The sequence below is a fragment of the Crinia signifera genome, chromosome 12, assembly GCF_055691185.1.
Source record: "Crinia signifera chromosome 12, ASM5569118v1, whole genome shotgun sequence".
NCBI lineage: Eukaryota > Metazoa > Chordata > Amphibia > Anura > Myobatrachidae > Crinia > Crinia signifera.
Window position 1 is genome coordinate 83,619,286 of NC_139228.1, and position 24,482 is coordinate 83,643,767.

The window sequence follows — 24,482 nt, forward strand, 5'->3', positions numbered from 1 at the left end:
AAATGTGAGTTCGAAGTTACTGAGGTTTCTTTTTTGGGCTACATTATTTCTTCTCAGGGTTTCCAAATGGACCCAAAAAAGCTTCAAGCTGTGGTAGACTGGGCCCGTCCTACCAGTTTGAAGGCAATCCAACGCTTTCTGGGTGTCACAAACCGTGGGTCTCAGCCCCGTCTGAGACCACGTCCATTACCTTCCCGGTGGTCAGCGTTGAGAGTAAGGCCTCTGGTCGCTGTTAGTATCTGGCGAGATGTCCCATGTTTGGCGGGTGCTGACCCGTGTCATCGACATGCCGGCACGCTGGACTCCGCGCGTCATGGGCGCCGCCATGACACATGCGCTCAGCTGACCAGAAGGTCCAATCCCGCTGTTCAGCCAGGGTAACCTCTGACCCACACACCTGCATACCTCTCAGGTATGCTCACTCTTTCCCTGTACTGATTGGTGCTGCTGCAGCTACCCAATCAGCACTCAGCAAGGGGGATATATTCCGGTCTCTAATCCTCAGTCATTGCCTTGTACTTGTGTTCATCTGATCCCAGTACCTCCTGTGTTCAGCTGTTTCCAAGGCTCCTGGTTATCCGGTCTCCCCGTGTACCTCTCGCAGTTCCTGCAGCTACTACCTGGTTTGTCATCCCCAGAAGACTCCTGCTATTTCCACTCTGCAGTTGAGTAACTATTCCTGCTACCATCCTCACCTGGCATACCATCTCCAGAAGCCTCCTGCAGTTACCATCGTGCAGTTGAGTGATCCCATCGACCCCGCTGTCGACATCGGTGTTGACACTTTCACACTGTGCCTTCTAGAGACTGTTCCACCTGCCAGTGTCTCCAGTGTCATTATTACTACCATCTCCTGTGCTCACAGCCTCAGTCCCAGCCTACGTCCAGAGGGCCAGGGCAGAGGGCCGCGACCTGCCTGTCAGACGCAGCTAAGTCCATATCCCCTTGCGGGGGTCTCTGGTGAATACCGCTGGCAGGTTAGACTCCGCGCCTCTGTTTGTGGTCTCCGCCAACACTCTGGTATGCAAGGCCTTGCCTCTGTGCATGTCATACATCAGGCCTCCAGCCTTCCGATACTCAGCGCCCTCCACTGGTCCACCACGGTCAGAGTCGGGAACACAACAGACCCCAGACCTGACACTGGGATTTGCAAACTATTATAGGCGGTTTATTCACTCTTTTTCTTCGATTGTTGCTCCGTTGGTGACATTAACCAAGAAAGGGGCCGACCCGTCACAGTGGTCCCCTCAGGTAGAACAGGCCTTCGAATCATTGAAACAAGCCTTTGTCTCAGCTCCTGTTCTTAAACATCCTAATCCTGATCTTCCCTTTATTGTGGAGGTGGATGCTTCCAAAGTAGGGGCAGGAGCAGCATTGTCTCAAAGGGATCCAGAGTCATTGGATTTGCATCCCTGTGCATATATGTCTCGGAAGTTTTCCCCGGCAGAGGCCAACTATGATGTTGGAAATAGAGAGTTGCTCGCCATCAAGTGGACCTTTGATCAGTGGCGTCATTGGTTAGAGGGAGCTGTTCATCAGATTCTTGTCCTCACGGACCACAAGAATCTGCAATACATCGAAACGGCGAAAAGGCTCAACGCCCGGCAGGCTCGGTGGGCATTGTTTTTTATGCGCTTTAATTTTGTTATCTCTTATAGACTGGGTTCGAAAAACATCAGAGCTGATGCGCTGTCTCGGTGTTTTCTTCCCCGACATGAAGACAAAGTCAGCAAGAGTCCCATTTTGCCCACATCTTGCATTCATGCAGGAGCCCAGCAGACTCTGGAAGCTCTCATCCGCCAAGCTCAGAGTCAGGCTCCGGCCCAAACCCCCACCAACAAGTTGTATGTTCCTCCGTCTCTTAGACGCAGGGTCCTGTCAGAATCTCATGATTCCAAACTGGCGGGTCACCCAGGGGTCTTCAAGACTTGGAAACTGCTTTCTCGTGTTGTTTGGTGGCCTGGCATGTCACGTGATACCAGGGAGTTTGTATTATCCTGTCATGGTTGTGCGCGGCATAAGGTTCCGAGGTCTCGGCCCTTGGGGGAATTGATTCCTCTGTCTATTCCTGTCAGACCCTGGTCACATTTGGCGATGGATTTTATTGTAGGATTACCTGTTTCCGCTCACTGTCAAGTGGTTTGGGTCGTGATCGACAGGTTTTCGAAAATGGCACACTTTGTGGCCTTGAGACAATTACCATCGGCCAAGGAGCTGGTAGCTCTGTTTCTACAACACATCTTTAGATTGCACGGTTTACCCACTGATATAGTGTCTGATCGCGGTCCGCAATTTGTAGCTCAGTTTTGGAGACTGTTCTGTTCTGCATTAAAGATCAAAACCAGTTTGACGTCGGCCTTTCACCCACAGTCCAATGGACAAACAGAGCGGTTGAACCAATCCCTTAAACAATACTTGAGATGTTTTGTGTCCAAATTGCAGAATGATTGGGCAGGCTTTTTACCACTTGCTGAATTTGCGTATAACAACGCACACCATTCAGCCTCCAGGACCTCTCCGTTCTTTGCTCTATATGGGTTCCATCCGCGAGCCAACTCCTTGGGACCTGAAGCTTCTGGGTCAGCTTCGTCCTCCTCGGCCTCTCGACTCAGAGTCATCTGGAGGAGTGTTCACATTGCTCTGAAGAAGGCTGCATTAAGAGAGAAGGTGTCGGTAGACAGGTCTAGACGTCCTTGTCACTTTAAGGTCGGTGACTATGTCTGGCTCTCGACCCGTAACATCAAACTTCACCAACCTTCAGCCAGGTTGGGACCTCGATTTATTGGTCCTTTTCAGATCATCAAGAGGGTGAATCCGGTAGCATTTCGCCTGTCTCTACCCAAGTCCCTCAGGATCGCCAATACTTTTCACGCCTCTCTTCTCAAGCCTGTGTTCTTTTCTCTGAAGTTTCATCGCAGGAGTAACGCTGGGTCTTCCCCAGTGATGGTACGGGGACAACAGGAGTTTCGCGTAGAAAAAATTCTGGACTCCAAATTGACAAGAGGTTCGTTGCAATTTCTTGTGCATTGGAGAGGCTTTGGTCCGGAGGAGAGGTCATGGGTTCCTGACAAAGACCTTCATGCGCCCAATCTTAAAAGGATTTTCTTCCGAGAGTTCCCGGATAAGCCCGGGGGAAAGGGGTTGTCGACCCTTCCTCAAGGGGGGGTAACTGTTAAACGCCGCTGTCCGGGATCTCCTGCACCCGGACAGCCGGCGGATGTTTCGGGGCACGTGAGCGCTGGGGGCGGTCCCCGGCAGCGTCTCACGCCTCATTGTGGTGTCAGGCGTCGGGGCGTTGCTAGGCAACGACCCCGAACTTCCGCCCGGCGGCTCCCCGCGTTGCCAGCTGACGTCAGCTAGGCGGCGCGAGTTTTCAAATAAAGAGCCGGCGTCTGCTGGGAACAGACGCCGGTTATAGCTTTCTGTAGCTGTTCCCCGGTCCCTGGCGCAGTATCTGCCTCCTGTCCTCCGGACGCGATGCTGGTCCCGCCAGGCGAGCTCCTGTCTGTGTCTGCTGGTGGGAATAGGAGTTTCCACCATCCTGCTCCTGTCTCCCAGCCCAGCCACCTTGGTGATCTTTCATTTTGGTAACGTAAGTGCTCCTGTGGAGCCTGGGTCCTTTCTTTTGGAGCTGCCTAGCTCTGTTTCCTGTAGGCTAACCAGTCGCTTGTTTGGCTATATCTGTAGGGGTGTTTTGACCTTGCCCCTCTGTGGGCTTGGCTCACACGTTTATATCCATTCCTCTTCAGGTACCCCTTTTTCCCTTGCTTGCCTGTAGTTCTCCTCGGATAGGCAGGGCCTTCCCACCTCTTGTCTCGGTCCTTGTTTTGGGGATTCGCTACCTATTATTTTGTCATCAGTGTCCTATGTGGAGATTCCCCGTCTCTTGTCGCTTGTGCCTGTGACTGGGTCACATTCCCGGATTTGGCCCGGTGCCGGCAGACAGGGGTTTTGTTTCAGTTAGGCCCCGTAGTAAGATCATCCTTTTGAGATTACCCCTGACGATTGCTTACCCCTTGTCCCCTCATAGACCTAGCTGCATCGGGGTTGGAGCGGGCCTAACTCGCTCCTTCGAACGCGGCGGCCACAGGTGAAGCCTAGTACCTGCAGGGGTTTGTCATCTGCCCGGGGTACTCAACAGAGTCAGCGTAGGATTCGCTGTGGCCGTCCTAACCGGCGGTCCCGGCTACGGGCTCACGCCTGACCTCCCACTCCCCATTTTCCGCTACTGTTCCCCAGAGTCTAGCGTCAAGCATAACAATTGCGCATTATCGATAATAGTGCAGCTACTGTACATAGGGCCTGATTCAGTTTGGCTCGCTAGGTAGCATACAGCCCATAAACACCACCCGTCCCGAATCCCCTCGGTACCATGTACGCCAACACATCAATACGCTTCATTCACGCAGAGGTCATTGTCATTCTTTCATTATTTCAGAAATCTCTTTTATTGACGCATCATAAGTGAAAACAATAGAGACACATTGTGCACATATTTCGATAAATATTCCATGTAACAAGTTTTTGTCAAATAAAAGAGTAAATATCATAACAATAGTATGTGGGAAGATTAGTGTTTGTTTAGAAGAATTCACAGAAAAAATGTACAAAGAGAATCATATGAAGGGTCTGAGGCCGTGATTCTGATCTGCTCGGTGAGCCACGAAGCTCGCAGCTTACCAAGTGGTTGTGGCGCCACCCCGGCAAATATCCCCCCACCCCCATGTGTTATGAAAAAACATCCTCTCGCATGTGCCCGCAGCAGGATGATTTCTCCTGGGTTCGCAAATATAAGTCACTGGAGACTTATATTTGCGGGCTGTGTGGGGACAGAAAGATAGATATGAGATAGATAGATAGATAGATATGAGATAGATAGATAGATATGAGATAGATAGATAGATAGATAGATAGATAGATTTATTGATAGTATCAACTTCATTATAGAGAGATATATAAGAAACGATACCAAGGTAATTGTTCCAATGTTTCAGATCTTAAGTGTTCTTCTTTTGTCAGGGTCAGTAAAGGAAGTGGGGCTCTTTCCCTAAGTAGCATCACGCAGTGGTCGCCATGCTGTCTTGGAAGTGGAACACATTATGTCAAAACCGAAGTGGACACATCGCCATGGAAACAATTATACAAGTCTATGGAAATGCCACAATAAGATAAAATGTAATCACAGGATCACACGCTGGTAACGTTACTGCCTGCAGTACATAAGTAGGTACATGACAATGGCTCTGCTACACAAGTCTGGATAACAATGTAACGTACCCCATACACTGGTGCAATCTGGCCTCTTTTCATCCAATTCCGATGGAGTCGGGGGTCGGATCTGCAGAACATAAGATGAGTTGGAATCTGACCCATCAGCGGTACATCGCGGGTGCTTTTTAGCACCGATTAGGTCCGTAGGTGTGCGCCAGCGGTTTCATTTGATCGCTCAACTTTCCCGTCCTTAGGACAAGTCAGCTTAGCGTATGGCTTTATGGTGAAAATGCAATCCAGCAGTCCCTCTAAGGGCCAGAGGTATCAAGCTTTAAAACGTGATAAAGTGGAGAGTGATAAACAACCAGCGCCTACCTGTCATTTTTCAAACCCAGCCTGTAACATGGCAGTTAGGAGCTGATTTGCTAGTTGTTTATCACTGTCCACTTTATCATGTTTTGAAACTTGATACATCTGGCCCTTAACCCTTTAGGGTATCTAGTTACTGGATTCAATGGTTATTAAGATGCAGAAGACTTGGATCTCTTACCATCTCTTTTGGGTGGTGGAACTTGGATGACAAATCTGTAGAACAGGGGGGGGGGGGGGGGACAGGTTGGGAGAGGCTGTGATCTCTGCTGCTCTGCTTTGAAAAACCGCCGGTGATTGCCGGCTACACCGAGCTCGCGTGTTTTACAAACGGTTTTGGACATATTCACTTGGCTGCAAATATACTGATTGATTTTCCATAATAAAAATGATCACAAAATGGACAACCCTCCAGTACCGCTTGATGACATCTACATCAGCCCCCCCCCCTATCAGTGCTGCTGATAGTCTACTCTCCGGGCTTCTGGAGTTGAGGCTTTAAAAGTAGGCAAAAGTCGGATATAGATCAGTATCCACAATGCATGATCGTTTATTTTGTTAATCTTGCCACTTGTAGGAACAAATCCTGCTGTCACCAAAGTAGTGGGTGTGAATCTTATTGTATGCCCTGCGGGTGAGAACCGTAGACATAGAGGTCACATAAAGCAATAGAAGGCAGCTGTGGGAATTAGGGATGAAGAGAGATTGGGGTTGGACATGGCGCCTGGCAGTATCAGTTCTAACAACTTCCCCAGCTGCTCATGGTAAGACTTGGCCTCTGTCTGATCTATCGCACAGATATCTAGTGCAGACACAGCATGTGCTTGTTCAGATGTGACCGGGGAACGTGTTCTTGTTGGTCATTGTGCACACAAAATGCTTGTCAGGCTGCAATGCGCTAACTCGGCCATTACAGCAGACACTATGGAACTACATTCTGAGCCCGATTCAGGCCTGCTCATGGGGCTGAAAGTTTTTAGAGCCCGACAAGTAGGTAAACGGTGCCCAACGCCACCCCGCCAGAGTGTAATCCTGCCCATGTGCACGGCTGCCAATGCGTTCACAGCCATTTATATGGGGGGAAGCCATTTGGAATCACTCGCCATTCGAATGTGTCAAGACTAACCCAGAGCTGCAAAGGCCGTGGGGAGGAGGCCGCTGATGACATCACAGTGCAACATTCTCTACTTGCTTCACAGCTTTCAGCCAGACAGTGGATGGCTGTCAGCCTGCTGATTGGCTGGAGCTACTGACCACTCACAGTGCAACATTCTGTACATGCCTCGCAGTCTTCAGCCAGACAGTGAATGGCTGTCAGCCTGCTGATTGGCTGGAGCTACCGACCACTCACAGTGCAACATTCTCTACATGCCTCACAGTCTTCAGCCAGACAGTGGATGGCTGTCAGCCTGCTAATTGGCTGGAGCTACCGACCACTCACAGTGCAACATTCTCTACATGCCTCACAGTCTTCAGCCAGACAGTGAATGGCTGTCAGCCTGCTGATTGGCTGGAGCTACCGACCACTCACAGTGCAACATTCTGTACATGCCTCACAGTCTTCAGCCAGACAGTGGATGGCTGTCAGCCTGCTAATTGGCTGGAGCTACCGACCACTCACAGTGCAACATTCTGTACATGCCTCGCAGTCTTCAGCCAGACAGTGAATGGCTGTCAGCCTGCTGATTGGCTGGAGCTACCGACCACTCACAGTGCAACATTCTCTACATGCCTCACAGTCTTCAGCCAGACAGTGGATGGCTGTCAGCCTGCTAATTGGCTGGAGCTACCGACCACTCACAGTACAACATTCTCTACATGCCTCACAGTATTCAGTCAGACAGTGAATGGCTGTCTGTCTGCTGATTGGCTGGAGCTACCGACCACTCACAGTGCAACATTCTGTACATGCCTCACAGTCTTCAGCCAGACAGTGGATGGCTGTCAGCCTGCTAATTGGCTGGAGCTACCGACCACTCACAGTGCAACATTCTGTACATGCCTCGCAGTCTTCAGCCAGACAGTGAATGGCTGTCAGCCTGCTGATTGGCTGGAGCTACCGACCACTCACAGTGCAACATTCTCTACATGCCTCACAGTCTTCAGCCAGACAGTGGATGGCTGTCAGCCTGCTAATTGGCTGGAGCTACCGACCACTCACAGTACAACATTCTCTACATGCCTCACAGTATTCAGTCAGACAGTGAATGGCTGTCTGTCTGCTGATTGGCTGGAGCTACCGACCACTCACAGTGCAACATTCTCTACATGCCTCACAGTCTTCAGCCAGACAGTGAATGGCTGTCAGCCTGCTGGATGGCTGGAGCTATCCACCAATTAGAGTGCTGTCAGCCATTCACTGTATGGAAGCATGTGGAGATAAGGCCTGAGACTGCAGGAGGGTAAGTAATGATTTTTTGTTTACTTCTTCCCATGACTGGGTGAGTAGGGGCCTCAGCGCATTGCTTTGCCCATTTGCTACAATGCTTTACATGTTATTGTTTTCTTAGTTCATTCTTGGACATGCAAATCATTTTGGGGAACTTGCATTGATATTTGGCCAATTCAAAATGATCAGCACACATACCTCTCACACGTCTTGAGATCACGAGGAGTGTACTGGTTTCACGGCTCTGCCTTGAAGTCCTGATTGTCATGTCTCCATGCCACTGATGCATTTGGCATTTAAATGGTGATTGATGGGACCAGGGGTAGATACTTATTCATTTATTGCCGAAACTTACACTGCAAAAAATCAGCAATTTTTGGTCATTTTTAGGACTAATTGTATTCGTCCGTATCAATTCCTGTGACGAGTTTTCATCTGGTCGAAAAATCCAGCAAAAATTCGGCACCGATCCATGTGTTTTCAGCATTGTTTGGTCAAATTTGTGGGCGTTCCCCCCCCCCCATTTTGGATCCATTTCAACCATGCTGATTGCCCACCCCCCCTACACCCCCCCCCCCCCCCCAAAAAAAGTGAAAAAGCATGGGAAAAACAACGTGCAATTGAATACTGTGGGGGCGAGTCAGTGACTAGCCAATAATATGGCACTTAATTGAATAAGTGCTTTTCCACCCAGGCTCCCTGCCCTATCCTCTCACTTATTGATGTGTTGTGTGGCCAGCCTTAAGGGGCCTAGACATGCAGAGATTTGCTGAGCGTTCATAGGGATTGCTCAGCAAGATCGCCCAGCACACAGCGATGTGTCAGGGCCCGGTGAGGACACTGGCCCTGACCAATTAATATACAGCATGCTGTATATTAATCGCTGGGCAAAGGGGCCGCACGGGGCCGTGCATTGCTATGGCCTCCTACATACATTGCAATGTACAGATGTACCTAGGCTCATTCAGCGGGGGTCTGGCGGTCGGATCGCCAACTGCCAGCCGCCGAAAGGGGACGCACACGCGACCCCCTGTGACAGAGCTCCCCGCCGCATCCCTGCCAGTCCCTGGCGATCGCCATGTCCTCCCCACACCCTCGAAGCAGCGGAGACGTGCAGGGTTTGCCCGGAAACTGGGACACACGTGCGTGAGAGACGCTCGTGCATCCCAGTTAAATGGAGCACCTCTCCACCGGCGCTCACCAGCGAGGACATTCAGGTGAGTCCGGCGCTGACTGAGAGGCGCTCTATTACCTAGTTAGATCGCTTAGAAAATGCCCTGAATTGCTCCGTGTGTAGGCCCATCGCAGTAGTCCAACTGTTTCACCGCTGTCGATTTTGAACTCAGTGTTTGGAACATTTAGTTGTGTTTGCTTTTCTTTGGTACTAAAGTATTAAAAAAAAAAGCCACAATTCCCCCAGCGCAATAATGGCAGAGGTTTATTTTTTACTTTAGGAATGATGACTTCAGTGGAGCGAATGGAATGCCCTGTAATCCATTAACTTCCTACAGCTTCTACATTTTCCAGACATCGATAATAAGTTACAGTACATGAATCTAATCAAGCACTAAGGAAATGATCGCTGGAAAGCAAAACAACTGAAGCTACGCAAATGTAGAACTTTACCGTTCCTATTCATTTCAAAAGATTTACAGGTTGAGTATCCCGTATCCCTATATCCAAAAGCCACAATATTCCAAAAAGGGATGTAGTTTAAATCCCGGCGGTCAGGATCCCGGCGTTCAGAATCCCGACGCTGGAATCCCGACCGCCGAAATCCCGACACTTTCTCCCTCCGTGGGTGTCCACGACACCCCCGAAGGGAGAATGAATTAGCGTGCCGAGCGTAGCGAGGCACCGGGCCCGCTGCGTGGCGAGCACAGCGAGCCCGCAAGGGGGGGCGATCCACGTCCCCCCTTGTCAGGATTTCGGCGGTCGGGATTCCGGCGTCGGGATTTTGAACGCCGGGATCCCGACCGCCGGGATTTCATACTGAATCCTCCAAAAACCGTGGTTTTTCAGAATATTTAGGTTTTTTTTACAAATTTTTGTTGTTTTTCCCCCCTGCCCCTTTTTTCGTACTTACCATGAGTGCGTGGGCGCGCCGGCGATGTCACCATCGTGGCTGCAAACTCGTGCAATGCACCCCTGGGACCACTGAAGAGGATCCCGAAGGCCACTGTGGATGCCTTGGGACACCGTGGATGCCGGAGGACCATCGGGGCACCACCAGGGGACCAGGTAAGTATGTTAAAAAAAAAAAAATTCCAAAAAACCGAAAAATCCCTTATCCTGGTCCCGAGCATTTCGGATAAGGGATACTCAATCTGTACAAACGTTTTGTTACATTTTTGTTTAAAAAAAGTAACCAAAATGAAATATTGGGCCCCGTCTCCGATGGTGTGGGTGTACGTATATGCATAGTCACTCATGCACATGTGCATACACCCGGAGCGAATACCTTCGGCGAGTTTTTCACCCGCCGGGGCGTTCACAAAATGAGTGACAGGCTGGGGCGGGAGCTGGGGTCACAAAAGCAGTGGGGGCTCCAATGGAAACACTGGACGGACCGCAGCAAACGCAGACAAGGCCCTGCCGAATTCGGTGGAAGGCGGCCATGTGAAATGTAAGTGTAGGCTTACGTGTCATACCGAACAGAGGAAAACATTGTTCGATGGTGAGATACCATCGATTGATTTCTCCTCTGTGGCCGCATGCAAGCGGATATGTAAACAGCGTAGTGCGGGTATTCGGGCGGTGGGATGGTGTGCAATCGGCGGGGTGGCGCTAACCTGCTCGAATATATGCAGCCTAGCGAACAGGCCTGAATTGTGCCCTTAGTTGCATCTTAAATACACATGGTAATTTCATTTATCCTCCTGTAATAACCTCATGGAAATTATTCAAACTTATTGTTTTTTTTTAAATTTTATTTTGATTTTAAATTTGTGTATTAACTGTAGATTTTCCTTTAAATAACTGCCGGTGACAGATAAGGACCCTCCTGTCCTCGCTGAGCTTATCCCAGTTTCCACTTTCCCCAAGTGACAGATAACAGACGTGACGTCACACAGCCCCCTGCGCCTGATAAATAACGGCTCTGTTTGTGAGACGGAGATAAAGGCAGAAGTCACACAATGGAGGGAGCTAGTCTCCCTGGGGCTGACCTTTCCGGGCTAAGTGTTTCTTGGGTGGGCACTTTGTGGAATTTGTTGTACAAATTCCACTTGTGTAATGGCAAATTGCCTGACGCATGGGCGTGATGACTGTACCCGAACTGATTGGGCACAAATGAACTGTCCTGTAAGGTGACATTTACCAGAATGCATTATGCGGATTACACTCAGTGACATGGAAACTCAGGGGGTTATTCTGGTTGAATCGCAAGGCTGCAAATTCACAGCCTCGCAAATCCACCAAACCCCTCCTTGCGAATGATGAGCTGGCCGCCACCCATTCGCAAGGGCGATTCCCTCGCAGGGCCTGCGAATGTATGGTACACAGTAACATTTACTCGCAGCCTAGTGGGATCCACCCACATCATTCAATGGACGCTGGGAAGGAAATAGGCGGGTAGCTGACATCCCGTTCTCATGTGATTGGCCATGAAATGCTGGGTGTTCCCATATGCAAATGGACCGGCCCACTGCACCACGCCCCTACACACACACCCCCCCTGCCCGCACACTTGGCTGCACCTGTGCAGGCGAAACTATGTTCGCTCACCTGCCTTCAGTAATAACTGTCAGTCTCTACTGAATGGTTACTATATCGGTATATAACTGTCAGTCTCTACTGAATGGTAACTATATCGGTATATAACTGTCAGTGTCTCTACTGAATGGGAACTATATCGGTATATAACTGTCAGTCTCTACTGAATGGGAACTATATCGGTATATAACTGTCAGTCTCTACTGAATGGGAACTATATCGGTATATAACTGTCAGTCTCTAATGAATGGGAACTATATCGGTATATAACTGTCAGTCTCTACTGAATGGGAACTATATCGGTATATAACTGTCAGTCTCTACTGAATGGGAACTATATCGGTATATAACTGTCAGTCTCTACTGAATGGGAACTATATCGGTATATAACTGTCAGTCTCTACTGAATGGTAAATATATCGGTATATAACTGTCAGTCTCTACTGAATGGGAACTATATCGGTATATAACTGTCAATCTCTACTGAATGGGAACTATATCGGTATATAACTGTCAGTCTCTACTGAATGGGAACTATATCGGTATATAACTGTCAGTCTCTACTGAATGGGAACTATATTGGTATATAACTGTCAGTCTCTACTGAATGGGAACTATATCGGTATATAACTGTCAGTCTCTACTGAATGGGAACCATATCGGTATATAACTGTCAGTCTCTACTGAATGGGAACCATATCGGTATATAATTGTCAGTCTCTACTGAATGGGAACCATATCGGTATATAATTGTCAGTCTCTACTGAATGGGAACTATATTGGTATATTACTGTCAGTCTCTACTGAATGGTTACTATATCGGTATATAACTGTCAGTCTCTACTGAATGGTAACTATATCGGTATATAACTGTCAGTCTCTACTGAATGGGAACTATATCGGTATATAACTGTCAGTCTCTACTGAATGGGAACTATATCGGTATATAACTGTCAGTCTCTACTGAATGGTAACTATATCGGTATATAACTGTCAGTCTCTACTGAATGGGAACTATATCGGTATATAACTGTCAGTCTCTACTGAATGGGAACTATATCGGTATATAACTGTCAGTCTCTACTGAATGGTAACTATATCGGTATGTAACTACTGTATGTGTTTCTTGCTAAGTGGTTACAGTGTTTGCTTGGTTTGTGAGCTATGTAGTACATCGTTATATGGAAATAAATCGTATTACCTGACTCAGAGGAACATGTCTTGTAATTACTTTTACTAAGAGGAAATTACTGCATGTCGCTATTGTTTTCCAATTAAATTCAGGATATTATCAGATTAAAATAATTATCAGAACACTTCTGACCTTTTTTGCCCTTTACTTTTGCTAGAAAATAGTCTGTGCCGCGTGCGTGAGAGAAATGTGATCACTGGAAGGAGACGGCGTCCAATTATCCATGGTCATATTCCGCGGCTAATTGACTCGCCTGGAACTATCCAATTAGCCCCGGTGCCGGCAGTTATCGAGGATTATATCCTGTACCTCATACACACAAAACAAAAACACCCGATAACCAACCCCGAGAGCCCCGGTACTACAAAAATAAACTAGTTTCGGGAACTTATCTTCGATCCCATGTGCTTTTGCCCGAAAATCATCATTTTCAGCCCAAAAAAAGGGGCTTTAATTGGAAAGACCAACAATTACCACGGGACGAAATATCAAGTTAATAGCCCGTGTTATGAGGTCAATGTTAAGGTGCCCATACACTAGTCCGATTTGGCCAATTCCTATGTATTGGGCCGATAAATCTGAACCAATCGCATGTGTTTGACAGCACATCCGATCGGACCTAACAGATTGAACGTGCTGCACATAAAATGTATCTGGATCGCACGCGTCACGTGCAAATTGGGCCTATTTTTAAGCACATTGGATAAATGACATGCAATTTATCTGATGCACTTGACTGACATATTCCTGGACCCTCCCACTTATCCAACCACCCACCCACCCACAGAGATAAATCTGATGGTACTTGTGATGTGCACTAGATAAATTGCATGCAATTTATCTGATACAAATCGCTTGTGAAAATTGAACAAGTGCCAAATGGGAAGTGAGCCTCCAGGAGGGCGGCAGGGAAGCTTCAAGGGAAATTTGCACTAGTGTATGGGCACCTTTAGGTCCATGTTATAAGTATAGTATTACTGTATAGCCTGCAAGTATATCACACTACACACAGAGCTAGTGTTAGGCACTACACTAAATATCCTATATAACAAAAGGTTAACGCTCCTCCTCACCTCTATGGGGGGGATTCAAGTGTTTTGCTCACTTGTTGCCACTAGATGGCACCCAATATAGCAATTGAAGTGTTGCACCGATCAGGTGTGCTCAGCCGCTGGCATCACTGTTATGTTCTGTTATTTTGACGAGCTGGTAACTAGTTAGTTATAAAGCAAAATAATTGTGATTTATACATTGATAATTCAACTTGAATATATAATGGTGGCGTATCTCAGTTTGGGGAAGTTATATAATGCAGATTCAGCCCTGATCGCAATGATTATCGGAGGACCACGCATGCACGAGCCCTCTGTGTGATCACAGGCTCCGAACGCCTGTGCCCGCTGGCTGCATGCTGTGTGATTGACAGAGGGCGGCCGTTTGGGGGCGTGCCACCATTGTTTTCTGGGTGTGCCCCAGAAAGCGCAGACATTCCCCGGCCGTTGGGTGGGAGGGCCTCTGACATCACCAGCGGCCTCCTTCTCACCACTGACATCGCAGTGCCGAGTGCTGCAAGTCCGGGTATGGGTCATAGGGTTGACAAGAGGAACGTTGACATGCACCAAGGTCGACACATCAGAAGATCGACATGGGGTTAGGTCGACACGGTCATTAGGTCGACGCACGCCTTATGTCGACATGACCAAGGTTGACAGTCAAAAGGTCGACATGTTTTTTGTTTTGTTTTTTTTCACTTTTTTGTCCCAAATGTCGACACAGTTGACATGGACACAGTAACATTGCACAGTATCCCCATGTCCTAGTGGATGGTAGGGCATGAAATATCGCATGTCGGCACATGTTGGCTCAAAAAAAGTGAAAAACCCCATGTCAACCTTTTGACTTGACCATGGCCATGTTGACCTAAGGCTTGGGTCTACCTAATGACCCCATCGATCTAACCCCATGTCGACCTTATTAAGTGTCGACCTTGGTGCATTTCAACCTTCATTGGTCGACCCAATGCAAGTCAACCTAACAACCTTATACCGTAAGTCCGGGGGTAAATGGGTTTCTCCCTGTGTGCTCAGCGGCAGCCATGCACAGTGGCAGGAATTAGCGTGTGCGGGGCTGCGTTAACCTGATTGCTGGGCTCCGAAGATTCACAGCCCAGAGGTCCGGTGTGAATCAGGCCCAAAGTGCAGAGAGATAAAGTACCAACCAATGAGCTCCTGTCATTTTGCTGGCTGGATTTTTTTTAAATGACAGGAGCTGATTGGTTGATTCTTCTCACCATCTCCCCCTAATGTTAATATCCTCTGACAATTTCCATATCTTTCACATCTGCCTGGTCCCCGCTCTCCGCCTTCCTCCGTATGAGGCTCCCGCAGCAGCAGCTTTATGTAATCAGCCCCTGTCTTTACGCATGTCCATGACGGCTATTTTTAGTGCTTGAATGACCTGAATTTGTCGCTTGAAGGAATCCACAAACCTCTGTTTTGCTGCACGCATGTGATATGAGTGGTCTGACGTAGGGGATGGGCACAGACATTAAGATGCAGGGAATAACGCCAGGGGGCGAGGGGGGTGATCTGGTTCTTCAGTCTGTCAGACACTGCAGCAGGATTCCTGAGCCACTTTCTTAGTAAATCAGCTTTAGGATCCGTGATCTACGTTTTAATCAAGAAATGGCAATTTTTTTATAACTTTTTTGGGGGCCAAATTATATATATGATACGATATGGTATTATTACTATAGTAATGATGGTGACATGGGGGGGGGGGGATTATGTATATGATACGATCTGGTATTATTACTATAGTAATGATGGGGACATGGGGGGGGGGGGGATTATGTATATGATACGATCTGGTATTATTACTATAGTAATGATGGGGACATGGGGGGGGGGGGGTGTCTGTAGATGAAGGATTCTGGGCACACAGAACAAATGACATGGCAGCCGGGATTAGATCTACTTGTGCTGGTACACTTGTGGCTGCCACATCGTCAGTGGTATTCAGCTGGGACATGGTCATTACGTCCACCCTGTTAAGGTCGACATGCTCTGTGTCGACCACTCAAGGTCAACACCTGATATAAATCGACATGGCAAAGGTCTCCAGGGTAGGAAGGTTGTCACATGCATTAGGTCGACAATGGGAAGATCAGCAGAACGTCATCATGAGTTTTTCGCCCTAGTGTGTATGGTGGGCATCAGATATGTGTATGGTGGGCATCAGATATGTGTATGGTGGGCATCAGATGTGTGTATGGTGGGCATCAGATATGTGTATGGTGGGCATCAGATATGTGTATGGTGGGCATCAGATGTGTGTATGGTGGGCATCAGATGTGTGTATGGTGGGCATCAGATATGTGTATGGTGGGCATCAGATATGTGTATGGTGGGCATCAGATATGTGTATGGTGGGCATCAGATATGTGTATGGTGGGCATCAGATATGTGTATGGTGGGCATCAGATGTGTGTATGGTGGGCATCAGATGTGTGTATGGTGGGCATCAGATGTGTGTATGGTGGGCATCAGATATGTGTATGGTAGGGCATCAGATATGTGTATGGTGGGCATCAGATATGTGTATGGTGGGCATCAGATGTGTGTATGGTGGGCATCAGATGTGTGTATGGTGGGCATCAGATGTGTGTATGGTGGGCATCAGATGTGTGTATGGTGGGCATCAGATATGTGTATGGTGGGCATCAGATGTGTGTATGGTGGGCATCAGATGTGTGTATGGTGGGCATCAGATATGTGTATGGTGGGCATCAGATATGTGTATGGTGGGCATCAGATATGTGTATGGTGGGCATCAGATATGTGTATGGTGGGCATCAGATATGTGTATGGTGGGCATCAGATATGTGTATGGTGGGCATCAGATATGTGTATGGTGGGCATCAGATATGTGTATGGTGGGCATCAGATATGTGTATGGTGGGCATCAGATATGTGTATGGTGGGCATCAGATATGTGTATGGTGGGCATCAGATACCGCCTGTCGGCACATTTGGAAAAAAGAGAAAAACCCATGAAGACCTTTGACTGTCGACCGTCCCAATGTCGACCTAATGCTTGTGTCAACCCAATGACCTTGTCGACCTAAAGCCACGTCAACCTTTTGAGTGTGTCATCTTAATATCTGCCGACCTTCCTGTGGTGAACATATACCTTTTTGCAGATGGGCAAATCCATGCTGCACTGCAGGTGGGGCAGATGTAACCAGTGCAGAGAGAGCTAGATTTGTCTGAGTTATTTTGTTTCTGTGCAGGGTAAATACAGTCCGCTTTATTTTTACTCTGCAATGTACATTTCAGTTTAAACTCATCCCACCCGAATCTAACTCTCTACGCGTTTCATCTACCCCAACTGCAGCGCAGCATGGTTTTGTCCATCTGATAAAATTGCAGCCATGCTAACAGGTCTGAATCAGGCCCAGTGTGCAGTCTCTGTGTGCCCCTCACCTCCTCGCACAGGCACAAGGGGTTAGATGACTCCGGTGATTGGGTTCAGGATGAGCGGTGTGGGCCCCACTAGCAGGGCCGGACCGGCTGTCTATCAGTTGTGACAAATGGCAGACGGACAGTCCAGCCAACACACCTCTGGTTGTGCTCATTTGTCAGGGTTCCTCTAATGGTGGCCATAACATTGTGCGACTTCTCCAAGGGAATAAGTCGCTGGCGATCCCAGGCGGCAGGACCGCATACACTGTATACAGTCATTCTGCGTACGATGTATCATATACAATCCAGCTGGTGATGCAACACATTTTACCTGCAGCCCGTGCGATTATCAGGCTCCGATCGCGCATCGCATCACACCTGATGTAAGTCGCACGCCATTTTGGATGCTTATCAATCAATTTATCGGCACAATGAAAATCGCATGTGAACCGCCCTAGTGTATGTGCATCTTATGTCATAGCTGCGTACACGCCTGCACCACCCGAGTCCGACGCCATTACACATAAGGCAGTTTCTGAGAGAGATTTCTGTGCTGACGGCCGCCACCGTGGGTCGGCTCTCTGTCACCCAACATGTGACCTGGCGCACTACCAGCGCAAATTCTCTGCCAGGCTACCGCATCCGCCTGGGCTGTAAACAAGGAGGGATCTATGCCAGGAGCCAGATGCTGTTGCTGAGGTGGGCCTGTGCATGCTGTAAATGCCAGGGACTACTTTGTTTCCCAGTCAGGCGCAGCCTCCTAGCCTTAGGGGCCCATATACCAGGGCCTTGTAGATCCATTGCTGGGCGGCAGCACAGTATTTCCTGGGACTGAGTACTGCCACAATAGATATGCGCAGGGTTGATGGAATTCAAGTGATTCAGTGACAGTCGTGCTGGCTTCCATTCCCTGACGCCCTCACACATCGGGTTATGTAATGTACGTGGTTATCCTCCACTTTGGCATAACGCCCACATACACTCATTTTCTTCTAGTGACAGGTGTTGGGCAACATTTGCATTGGCATAAAGTGTATATATTGTTCTCCCCTCATCAGACAATACATTATTTTACCCAATCCTGCAGAGGTCCGGCCAAGAATGTAGCAGCACGACACGGTTATACATTGCATTCAGAACAGGGGTTCACTCTGAAGTAGAGAGGGCTTCCTACCCTTATGGATGGCGCTTGGAGAGTCAATGACCCCCCCCCCCCCCCACACACACACTCATATGCTCTGGTTTTACCTGGATATTGGCAAGTTTGTCAGGAAGCATCAACTAGGGGGAGCTAAAAACATGGCACCAACACCCACATACAAATAGGGGGTTATTCTGGATGATTCACAAGGCTGCGAATTTGCAGCGTTGCCAGTCCACCAGAAGCCGCCCTGCGAATGCCAATACGTACGCCCTCCCTCGCACACCGCTTTCGTGCGCTCGGGCTGAGGGGGAACATCCACATCGTTCGATGGTCGCCGATCATCGAATGATGTGAAAGGCCCACGCACATCTAAGGTTACTCTGAGGTAACCTTAGATCTAGACATTCGGAAGGAAGTGGGTGGACAGCTGACATCCGGTGATGCCAGCTCCCTGCCCCCAGCACCCACATCACTGGGCAATTTCCATGGGAACGCCCATTAAAACGATGGGCGTTCACATGGGCGGGACTATCTGCTGCCGCCCCCCGCCCGCCGTCTTGCGTGCACCGTGGCCGCACGCTCCGGGCGTATGTCCATAATGTAAGCACATGACCGATACACTGCAAACATCACTGGCGAAATGTTCTCAGGACCTGATCCACACGCCGCCGTCCGAACATCCGCGGCGCTTTGCGAATGAACATCCATAAATATCCATCCCAGCGGATGATTTCTCCCCTGTTTGCAAATATGACTCAGTTTTGACTGACCTGTATTTGCGGCATGTGGCTCTGAGAACGCCTGGCAGGCATCGGCCCACCCGCATACCCATGGGAACGCCCATTCCAGTGCGCCATCCCCCTGACCGCCTCCATCCCACCCCACCCCCGTGCCTCGTCGACTGTGCATCTATACACATGCGCAGCGCCAAATCTGAATCAGGCCCTGAACCTTTAGAAGTGATAAAGTGGAGAAATATAAAGTAGAAACCAAACATTACACGACTAACTGTCATGTAATGGTTGTGTTTGAAAATGACAGTTAGGGGCTGATTGGTTGGTAATTGTATCACTTTTGAAAGAATAAGGAGCATACACGCATAGCGAACACCACATGCGGTTTAAGTGCCAAGTCGGATGGAGGACTTCCGGGGAGCTCAAGGGAAAGCTGCTCTGACTTGTGCCTCAGACACTTTGGGGGGGCACTCAGGCTGCAGGACGCTATGGGAAGCCACCCACCCCGCCCCTCATCCGCTGGTAATACCAGCAGGTGAGTGGTGGCAGCCGGTGAAGATGAGGGACCGTGCTCAGCGCCGAAAGCAGCTCAAACGACAAAACTGACCCGTTTTTAGTTCGATATCGCCCAGTGTGTATGGGCCTCACATCCTAACTCTGAATCTGGCAGTGTATGCGTTACCAGGAGACTGTTGGCCGATGCCTACGACTTGCCTCCTTTGTATTCAGCCTATGCAGGTTATTGTTCACCTGTAAAATAAATGATTTTGGTGACAAGACAATAGTTTGCTTTGCGCAGCATTGTAACAAAGCCGTGTGAACGATCAGTTAGTAACGCATGGACGGCCTCCTGTCCTGGGATCATTACCCCGGCTTCTTCGCCTGATTTCCCCGGGCAGTCTGACCTAAGGACTAGCCGCAGAAGCTGGGCGTTCATTCTGTGCCCATGTGCTGGAGCGGTTTGCGTTATTTATAGCGTATGCAGGAAATAAGGTCATTTGTTCCATGAAAAGCCTTTCCATAGGAATGCATCAGGAAATGAAGAAAATGAGGCTGACATGTCCAGTCAAGGTCACACCCTGCGGGATAGAGCAGTTTGGGTCTGTGCTAGTGGTATTTATAATACAGAATGGAAAACTAAGATTCTCACTTACGTGTAAAAATAGCTCACACAAAATAGTAGGAATAACACATATATGGGCGGGGACAGAAACTGAGGCAAATAACACAACGGGTCATTTATATACAACTAGTTACCAGCCTGTGACAATGACAGAGATGGAGTGAGGCCCTTATTCTGGTTCACTTGCAAACAGAGCCGGCCCTAGCCTAAATGACGCCCTAGGCAAGATTTTGGCTGGGGCCCCCTAGCACCGCCACTAGTTCCGCCTCTGACCCTGCTCCCCTTTCCCAGCACCATCAACCCTCATCATAGCAGTCATCATTTCGGTGCTCCTACCCGCAGTATTTTAAATAGAAACAGTGCACACATTCGGTGCACAGCCCAAACGGGTGTGTTCTTGTTGGGAAGGGGCATGGCCATACAATAGTACCCCCAATTCAAATTATGCCACACAGTAGTGCAACTTTATTCACATTATATCATGCGATGGTGTCCCTTATTCACTTTACATCACACAGTAGTACCACTTTACCTTATGTACATTACTTCTCACATTATTCACATTATATCATGCGATGGTGTCCCTTATTCACGTTACATCACACTGTAGTACCACTTTACCTTATGTACATTACTCCTCACTTTATTCACATTATATCATGCGATGGTGTCCCTTATTCACGTTACATCACACTGTAGTACCACTTTACCTTATGTACATTACTCCTCACATTATTCACATTATACCCTTAGAAAAAAATCTTGAGAAAATATTGTATTTTAAGCACCTCCATGGCCACACTGCAACCCAGCACAAAGCAGTGTGTGCTGGGCAGAGGAGAGGAGCTGCAGCTGCTGCTGTCACTTAAGGGGAGGGGGCCCGGGGCCCCCACTGGGCCCTTCCGTCAGACTTTGGCCTGGGTAATTTGTTCCCCTCTACCCCTTTCTCTCGGCACTCCTGATAATACCACACAGTAATGCCCCTTACACATAACACACATTATTAATGTCCTTATAACCATAATGCCCCTTACACATAACACACATTATTAATGTCCTTATAACCATAATGCCCCTTACACATTATGCCAACCTTTATTAATGCCCTTCATACACATAAAGACACACATAATGCCCCTTACACATATGTTGCACATTATTAATGCCCTTATACACATGACACACATAATGCCCATTACACATATGTCGCACATTATTAATGCATTTATACATGACACACATAATGCCTGTTACACATATGCCGAACACTATTGCACAACCAACCCACCCGCAGACAGCACTCGCACAGCCGCTAACACTGTGACCTCTGCCTCTGCTTGGATACAGATGTTTCCTCAATAGGTCATGCAGCTCCTGGCCTGTTCTGATAACGTTGGGTGCCTTTTTTGCTGAAAATTCGTCTTATTTGCATTGTTATGACCAGCACACACAAGGAGCTTCCGATGATTAAAATGATATGCGGCATGCCTATATTCTGTGTGCGACTGTGGCTGTACCTGCATACGGAATGCTAGGTTACAGTGATTTCCATGAATACACTTATTTCATATGCAGATACAGCCTCACTCACACACAGAATATAGGCATGCTGCATATCATTTTAATCAGCAGAAGCTGCTGATGCCCCTAGGCATTCCAAATGCCCTAGGCAATTGCCTAGTTGGCCTATGGCTAAGGCCGGCTCTGCTCGCAAAGGCAAATTCCCTCTCAAATGGACAAAACCGTGTGCACTGCAGGTGAGGCAGATGTAACATGTGCAGAGAGAGAGTTAGAGTTGGGTGAGTTATTTTGTTTCTGTGCAGGGTAAATACTGGCTGCTTTATTTTTACACTGCAATATAGATCTCACTTTGAAGTAAAACCCCAGCCAAATCTAATTCTCTCTGCACAAGTTACATCTGCCCCACCTGCAGTGCACATGGTTTTGTCCATTTGAGAAGGAATTTCCCCTTGCGAGTGATCCAGCATAAGGGATTATGGGCCAGATGCACTAAGCTCCAAAAGTGATAAAATGGAGAGTGATAAACAGCCAGCCAATCAGCTCCTGCCTGACATTTTTCAAACACAGTCTGTGACATGGTAGGCAGAAGCTGGTTGGATCCTGTTCTCCAGATTTCCAAGTTTTTTTGTATCTAGTCCTTAAAAATTAGCTTTAGCAATACATAGTATCAAAGCCAGCTTGCAAAATATATGGTACCATGAGACTGTGGATAAGCCTATCACTCACCACACTTTCTGTAGTTAAAGAAGCTCGAAAAGGGGGTGTGGCTACTTGGGAAGAGGGTTTGGTGCTGTTGGTGTCTCTATTTGGGACGGGAAAGCTCCTCCAATGTCACTAATTAGGGTATACCCAGTTTTTTTGCCTACCCGGGACTTTTGTCAGTGGAAATGGTGAAAAGGTAAAGTGACCTGGCATTTTTACATGGTCATTATCAGGGCTTTTAGCGGGTCTTTCCAAGGTAACGAGTTGTGGAAACAGCTCTTACTCTGGATTTTCGACCCGGACAGGAGCAGCTGGCCAGACCCGCATTATTCCTGGGGTGCCTACCAGTCGCCTCAGGCTGCCCGGCCGCCTGCCTGCTGGTCCCAGAATGCTGCCCTGCCACCAGCACGCTGGCCGCCTGCTGGTCCCTGCACACTGCCGCCATTTACCTGGGTGCCTCCTGCTGAGCTGATGGCCCGGAGCTTACAGCTGCCCACCGCTGAGGTGCCCACCCGCTGCCCTGCTTTACTTGGTTTCCCGTTTCAGATGAAATGGTGTAAACCCAGGAAAACAGGGCAATGGAAACAGGGACATGGGTAGGAGACCCGCCAAAATCCCATATCAAAAATCACGTGTGTGACCAGGGATTTTGTTGGAAAAGCGGTATAAAACAGCCTGGCGCAAATACTATGACAGGGATATTTATACTGAACCAAGACCATTTTGTTCTAAAGTCATTGCCTGGTAAAGCTGAGCAGGTCTCCTATTTCCATTTAGTTCAGCCACTGTGGGGACTGATCCATGAGGGCTTAGGCTGATGGCACAGTCCTAAGTCTGTCTACTGCGCATAGACAGAGAAAACAAGTTTTCTAAGGAATACCTCACCCCGAAAGGTTTTAATGCACTTTTTGTTCTTCAGAATCCAAAATTTAAAATAAAAATGCTTAAAAAAAAACAACTTTTGATTTTACGTGAAACAAATACTTTTTCTGCATTACAGATTTGACTGGAGTCATTTCATGCTGTTTATAGATAAAACAGACAAGCAATAAGTCACATTTGTGTTGTCATTCTGTTTGTGTCTGTAAAGGCTGCGGCCAGTACATTTGTCACCGAGGAGCAGTTTGTTCCATTACAAATGTTCTTTCTTCCCCTTTCTGCAGCTGAGAAAGTTACCTCTTTGGGAAAGGACTGGCACAAGTTCTGCCTGAAATGTGAGCACTGTAACAAGACCCTTAATCCCGGTGGGCACGCTGAGGTAAGTGCTCTCCGGTACAATCACGTCCTTTCAGTCCCATAAACACATGAATGTACACAACGGCCCAGCTCATACTCAGAATTAAAGGCGTGAATATAATGACCTATGTTTGCTTAATTACTAATTTACTGTGACAGGCCAAGGTTAGTATGAATGTTAAGGTGGTCATACACTAGTGCGATTTTTGCCGATTTCACCCGGTTATAACGCATCGGGCTGAGAAATTAGGTGAAAACGGGCAAATCGCATGCGTTTTAGATCCACTCTGAGTCTAAACCGAAGCGCAGTCCTGTACGCATCGGATCAGAGTCCCTACATCGCTAGATTGCTGTGATCCTATGCGATCCTGCTGCTTGGAAAAGGTCCCGGGAGGTTCAAGTGGGATCGGCTGTGACTTCTCCGCTCAGATTTTTCTCTACGTTAGATTTCAGAGTTTAATTATAATTAATGATTAGGTACTTGTTTCCTAGCACGGCCACAATCGTTGGGATCGTGTACCTTTAAGTTAAGGTACACGATGCCCGCGATGGACCCGATTTCCTTTGAAATCAGGTCCATTTTGCCGGCAAAGGGAAAATCGCGGGCATCGCGTCGGTCGCGACCACTAACATTGGCCCCGACGCGACCGACGCGATTTTGCCATAGGCTTCAATGTTAAAATA

The 24,482-nt window shown here is 48.2% G+C and overlaps 1 protein-coding gene across 1 annotated transcript in view; it reads left to right on the forward strand.

Moving 5' to 3' along the window:
- The window catches only part of LOC146050163 (cysteine-rich protein 2-like), an 87,327-nt gene that overhangs the window by 27,276 nt on the left and 35,569 nt on the right, over positions 1-24,482 (forward strand). Inside the window, exon 2 of the mRNA XM_083167050.1 lies at positions 23,726-23,820. Within this exon, the coding sequence (XP_083023176.1) occupies positions 23,726-23,820 (95 nt within the window). The remainder of the gene's footprint in view (positions 1-23,725; positions 23,821-24,482) is intronic.